Source organism: Marmota marmota, unplaced genomic scaffold (genome assembly GCF_001458135.2).
Source record: "Marmota marmota marmota unplaced genomic scaffold, marMar, whole genome shotgun sequence".
Taxonomy (NCBI): domain Eukaryota; kingdom Metazoa; phylum Chordata; class Mammalia; order Rodentia; family Sciuridae; genus Marmota; species Marmota marmota.
Genome location: NW_025999880.1, coordinates 16010139 through 16016871, shown reverse-complemented (window position 1 = coordinate 16016871; position 6733 = coordinate 16010139). Strand labels below are relative to the sequence as shown.

Below are 6733 nucleotides of genomic sequence, written 5' to 3'. Positions count from 1 at the left end.
AATTCACAGTGGAGGATTTAAGGAGATTCAGAGCAGGATCCCCCAGTAAAAGACTTTCCAAATGTTTTGCTCTTCTTCCTTCCCTCCCTCTTGCCAACTCCCAAGGCCTGAAGCTACACACTCATGCAAACCCACAAAATCCCACTCCTTTCCCACACCTCCCATTTTTTTTCCACATCAGAGCTCATCTGTAAGACATCTGGACTCTGGAAAGAGCGATGACATCCAAATTGTTTGAGAACCTAAAGTGAGGAAATGCCATTACCCCTAACCTTCACACATAAGTGACTATCAAACAGGCACCTAGCTCTTCCCCTTTTCACTGTTAACCGTTTTCACTCCATGGCCTCTGTACTTTGTCCATCAACCAAGAGCAAACATGTTAGTACACTCCCACCTGCAGCACATGAAAATGGGCTCTGTCCAACATCCTCACCCAAGAATGGGGGTGTCGGGGGAGTAGTCCCTGAGGATCGGCAAAGGATTAATACAAGAGGGAAAGAGGATAGCAGAGTTTGGCTTGAGCTCTGATTATGGAGGCAGAGAGGGAGTAGGCTGGCACAGGTTTAGAACCAAATATTTTTGGGTTTTTGTCTTGCATTATATTACTAAGGGTTGCAGAACAGATACCCTTAGAGGGGTCTCTGCTGCACGGACATAATTCTTGCTATCTGGGCTCATCCTTAAAGAAAATCCTGCCAAATTGGAAAGCAATTGAAAATAAAAGCAGTAAAGGAGCTGGTGCAAGAAGAGCTGTGGCTCCTAGGATGAATGCCACAGAGCCATTTGTAAAGTGCTACTTTGCCATCCCCCATGGAATTATTGCTTCTCCAGAGGAGGAGCAGAGGAAGGAAGAGAACATTTAATTGAGTATGGTATTGCTTTGCTCACTGCTCAGACTGTTGGTCAAATAGAGCCAGGGGTTAGCAGCACCAAAGACAACCACATAGCTTCGGAAGATTCAGTGAGACCTCAAGACACAGAAGCGCTCACAAACCCTCCCAGCCAGTTGACCCCTATTGGCCCAAGGTAATGTAGAAGACTCCCATCCCTACATCATGTTCACATTTCTTAAATTTCACAAGCCTTATTTTGGAACACTGGGAGTCAGCCCTCAAGAAATGAGGACAAGCTAAAGGAAGAGGGAACAGGTCTGCTTTGCAGAACCAAAGGACAAGTGTGCTTTGAAAAAACAAATCAAAGCATGGTCTGACAGAAGATGACAACTCTTCCAGCTGCTGCCTGATTTTGGGGGGTTTTAGGGAGGCAAGGGAAGGAAAGAAAGGGACTCTTCTATCATTGAGGGCCCCTGAGCACCCAGACCTAAAAGCAAACAGCAGCACTTCTCAAAAAGGAATCAATATCCCTGACTTTGTTCCCCAAAGTACCATCCTGATGGAGAGAAGCCTCCTTTGGGAGAGCACACTCGTAGTTCGATGCCTAAGCACAGAAATGGATGTCCAGCTGGTAGTAGGGGAAGGAGTATCCTCTCTAAACAGGCCTCTGAGCATCAGTCAGGCCACACAGCATACAAATATCATTCAGGAGATGGGACCTGGGTTCTTCCCCTGCCCCATCACCCTAAGTGGAGGGAAAAAAAAAAAAAAACCTAAACCACAATGACCCCCTAAAAGGAGTCTGTCTCCTCATTGGCTCCTAGAACTGGCAGGGTCCAGCTGATTCAGCTCTGACTGGTCCAGAAGTTCAAAGTCATCTCCCTCAGCATCAGTGTCCAGGTCTGAACTAGGGGCTCTGAGGAAGCCTCTTGTTGCTCTCCGGGGAGGTGGGCCAGAAGGGCCTGATTGGGAGGCTCCTGACATGGCCAGCTGGATCATACCCTGGGAGACCAGGCTGGCAAGGTTGCTGGTGAGGTTGGATCCTACAGGCAGGGCACCAAGCAGGAGCTCTGGCAGTACAGCCTCATCCCGGCTGGAAGGGAGAACCTGGGGATCCTCAGCTCCTGGTGCAGAACGGTACATCAAGCTAGGCATCCCAATGCTGGTATCATCCTCATCATCCAGGCCAGCAGGGTCCACATTAATGGAAGGGAAGTCTGGAAGGTCTCGGGCAAAGGATTCCTCTGGATCACTATGACCATCTAGGTCTTGAGAGAATACAGGGTATATTAGACACGGCAACTACCTGGTCCTCCAGTGCTCCAGACTCACAAAATGTCAAGCCACATAACCATATTTTTCTCACCCTGGTTATCTCATGATGAAGCAAAACCCATGGGACTAGTTAGCTCTTCTCTACTCATAGATGGTTATGATCGCTACTAGCCAGAGAATTCCCGCCCCCTGTTCCTCTCCTGTGCCCATGAGGTTGAGACTAAGTCTACTAAGGGACTGAGGGCTTCAATGAGACTAGCAGTGCCATCCTGGATGCACCCACACCCCTTAGGCTGCTCTGCCACAGCATAGGAGACAAGCGTGGTGTGGGGGTGCCTGTATCCCTTCTGTCCAGGGAAGCTGAGAAGCAACAGTCAGAGCCACTATCAACCCAGGTCAGAGGTTCTCCTCACCTTCAGAACCTTCTGTTAGAGGTGTTTGGCCCCTGGAAAGATTGAATGTGCCATTGTCTGTACAGGAGACCTCAGCATCTGAGTGTTCTGAGTCAGTGATAGCCAATTCCCTGGCAACAGCAGAATCATCCAGCTTAGAAAAAGAAAAGACCAACAAATCTGAAGAGATAATGCCATTAGAATCAGAAGCAGTTCCTAGTTATAGCTCTACTAATTTTGAGGCTACCCCCCAAGGCCATCAGTGTAACCAGGGAGAGATGGGGACTTTATTCAAAATCTTGACTCCTTTTAGGTTATTCACACCCAAAGAAAATGCTCTTAATTGTCCATCTCTTAAACATAGAAAGAAAAGCAGTCTTGGGAATCAATTAGCTACTTAAATTCTTAAGAACTGACACCCCCTCACCCGCAACACACACAAATGTAACTGACTATGAGATTACTTTTCACAGGTGACCGGGAAGAGACATTCTGCCAGAACCTAAAGGTGGGCTAGGTGTTTAAAAAATGATCATACCAGCTCCAGAAATTCTCCATGATGGTAGGGCAAAAGGAGATGTGGGAGGGAGTGTGCTGGTCGCCAGGCCCAAGTTGAAATCTGGATACAAAGTCCCAATGTAACACTTATTTCACTCCTTGTCACTGCTCTCAGGAGCAAGGGGATTCTGGGGTCTTGAAATCTGGTTACTGCCTAAATGTAAGCTGCCAGATGTATAAAAGGGAACCTAAAAAAAACTGGCCAGTGGAGTACTCCCACATTCAAGTTACCTGAGGACAGAAGGCAGCAAGCTCCTCTTCACTGTCACTATGGTTGTCCATGGTACGTTCTGGGTATAGAGCTCTGCGACGCACTATGTGGAAAGAGCAGAGCCTTGATGCCTTCACTTGAGGGGAAAAAACCCTCTTTGGACTTAAAAGGCATAAAATCAGAACATAAAAGAGATCCTCTGAATATGACCCTTATGCCTATATAACAGTAAATGAGGGTGAGGCTGCTGAGCCTAAGTGGCAAGATGAGTTGATAACACAGGAGAGAAATCTCTCTTCCAACATCTTCCTTCTACGAATCCCCATGTTTCTGTTCTAGTCAGTTACTACAAGGCTGGTAAACACCTCAGGATCAGCTAGGGCAGACTTAATGTTAAGGTAGCAAGTGGACACTATAATAGAGGGCAAAAGGAGATACCAACTTTGGTTAAATTAGGCTTTTGAGGACTGATAGTATTCAACTGGCTGGCCCAGGATAAGCTGGGTCTTGATGACCACATGTAGGGCTCTATGAAGGCCAGGGCTTAATGAAACACTCAACCTGACAAGACCTAAGAGAATGAAAAGTTTGCTCCTCTATCACGAATGTTTTGGATGGATCTCAAGCTGGTACACCTCCAGCCTGTAAGATGGCAGTTTTTAATCTCATTTGAAAGGCAGCTTTTGGTAGTGATGAGAGGCCAGGTTGATTTGGAAAGACCTGTACTGACATTTACTAACTGTGAGCCTCAATTTCCTCAAATGGAACACCCACTTCTCAAGGTTGTAAATGGTTAAATAAAATGATGAATGAAGAGCCATGAATAGCCATGGGAAATGCTTCATAAATGGCAGATAATATTAGGGCCATCTTCAAATTTCTTTCATTCAACTGGTGAGAATTTTTCTCAGATTAAAGGGCAAGTCTGGGACTCCAAATGAGGAAAGCTGGCAAACCTGCATAGATTTCCCTGGAATAGAATATTGATTTTATTTACCACTCTCCACCCCCACAAGCCATTTCTAGCTTCTCCCACTTCTCCCACCTAACCCGTATGTCAGACCTATGGGCTTTTCGTTCTCTTCCCCACACTTCCCAAGTGGAAAGAAACCTCTCCATGACACTTACATTGTCTATCTCTCTGCTTGGACATCATGTAGCCACGGACACTGAAATCCAGCCGCTGCAGAGCTGGCTTCAGCCGCACATAGGCTCGATCCCACAGTCGATGGTACACAGCAAGGGGCCACATCATGACAGTGACAACTGAGAGTAGGAGTGGGAACAGTAGCAAAATGAAGAAAGGGCTACTAGAAGAAATCCTAACTCTTGTTCTTTGTGTCTGTTATGTCCTTAGGGCTTGAACATTTAGTATGGAATAAATGTGCTTAATTCTGCTGGTCATCTTCTTGAGTCTCCCGTGGGAAGTTTGAGGGCAGGGATTTCTGTAGCCACCCACAAGGTCTAGTACAGAGCTATGCACAGCACAGTATACTGCTGACAGCCCAAGGACAGAACCTGGTAGTATGGTCACTTACATAGGGATGTCACTGAGCCATAAACAAGGCCAAATGGTAACAATGCCTCAGAAACTACATAATCAATCATGTGAAGTTCTGATGTATAATAGCCACAGCTGGAACTACTCAGTTCTTTCAGTTCTAAGCAGAATACATACCAAGAGGAAACAACTAAATTGATATAAATAAAATGTACTCTAAGGAGGAAAAGAGTGGTCCAGGGTAAACAGATCCTAATTGAGGAACTCTAAGAATCATGTTTTATAAACTCCCTCCTTTACAGGGACAGACAATCCTTTATAGTAGGATGTATCATATATTCACATATGTTAGTGGAACCTCATTATTTTTTCCCCCCAATACTGGGGGTTGAACCCAAGGGCACTCTACCATTGAGCTACAGTGGTAGAGCCTTGCTCTTTTTATTTTGAGACAGGGTCTTGCTAAGTTGCCAGACTGGCCTTGAACTTGCAATCCTCCTGCCTCAGCCTCCTGAGTAACTCAGATTATAGGAGTATGCCACCATATCCATACACCCTTATCAATTTCTAAAACTGACTTAGTAAGAAATGGATACGAGCTGAGGCTATAGTTCAGTGATAGAGCACCTGCCCAGCAATGTATGAGGCCCTGGGTTTGATTCCCAGCACCACAAAGAAAAGAAATGAAATGACTTTATATGTAGAGACGCTGCTACAGGTGAAAAGACATTTTCATGACACTAAACAGGCAATATAAATACAGGAAGGTCACTTTCTAGAGAACCAAGATATAAAACCTCTCTCCCTCAATCCAGGGTAAGCTGTGGGTTGCAAAAGCTATGAGCAAGGTACTGCTTAAAGGGGAGGTATATACCATACTTACGCATCAAGTAGGATAGCAGAAGCCCAGGGATGTAGCGACCCAAGACAGCCATAAATGTCAGTATCCCACAGCTCAGCAAGCAGAACTGGGAAGGTTAAGAAATAAAATTCGGTGTGGATGGGGAATTACAGAGGAAATGTGACTGAAGATGCTTTATGTTCTAGAGCCAAACATAGACATGTCAGAATAAAAGATGTAGCTACTCTTACATCCAAAGATGATTCTGTTCAGGAGGAAAAGAAGGATATTTCCTTCTATTCAAACTCCTTTTACTTGGCTAACCCCATATAGCAATACCTTTCATGCCGGGAAACTGGTTTGAATAGGACTTAGCCAAAAATTCTCTCTGAAAGCAAGTGCTGGTGGGTGGGATTTTTAAGTCAAAATAACAAAACAGAAGACAATAAATAAATAAATAAATAAAACCCAACAACCTACCACATGTTTAGTATGACACAGAATGCACAGAAGCAAGCTTTCTTTCCTGTTTTAGGGCAAGAAAATAGCTTACTCTATGGGGATTAGGAGTGCAGCTCAGTGGTAAAGTGCTTGCCTAGCCTAGCATGCATGAGGCCTGGGGTTTGATCCCCAGCACCGCAAAAAAAGAAAAAAAAAGAAAATGGCCTACTCTAGGTGACAAGCACACCAACCAAGTCATCAATCTCTTTCCTTAGTCCTAATGTCAGTCAGAAGTACCATCCTACAACTTCCCTCTGTTTCTACAACTACAGCAGTCTTTTCTTTATTGAATGAAGATATACAGTAAAGGAACTGTTTCAATTTAGCATAAATTGAACTGAGAAGCTACAGATGAAAGTGAAAAAGTGGAGAATCTTACCTTGCCTGGGTTTTGCTTTTTGAAAAGCAAAAGATTCCTTATGAAAATGGTCCCACTAACCCAGACTTCAGCTACATGGTGGCAGAGCTCGGGCACGCTGAGCAACCGAGGGTGCACAAAGCCCCAGCTATGGGAGAGAGAAGGGGGAGCTGTGAAAGGAGGGTGTTAAAGGTCCCCCCATCTTGCTGTGCAGGCAATCAGTGCTTCCGGTTTAAACAGGGGATGGGGAGTGGCTAGTC

At 45.2% G+C, this 6733-nt stretch overlaps 1 protein-coding gene across 2 annotated transcripts in view; it reads right to left on the bottom strand.

Annotated features, from left to right (window-relative positions):
• Retreg3 (reticulophagy regulator family member 3) overlaps window positions 1-6733 on the bottom strand; it is a 23515-nt gene that overhangs the window by 724 nt on the left and 16058 nt on the right. For both annotated transcript variants that reach the window (XM_015495668.2, XM_048791185.1), the window contains 6 exons: window positions 6495-6621; window positions 5657-5741; window positions 4401-4538; window positions 3293-3375; window positions 2525-2657; window positions 1-2104 (listed from right to left, as the gene is read on the bottom strand). The exon at window positions 1-2104 is cut by the window's left edge and continues 724 nt beyond it. In XM_015495668.2, the coding sequence (XP_015351154.1) occupies window positions 1647-2104; window positions 2525-2657; window positions 3293-3375; window positions 4401-4538; window positions 5657-5741; window positions 6495-6621 (1024 nt within the window). In that variant the 3' untranslated portion in view covers window positions 1-1646. The remainder of the gene's footprint in view (window positions 2105-2524; window positions 2658-3292; window positions 3376-4400; window positions 4539-5656; window positions 5742-6494; window positions 6622-6733) is intronic.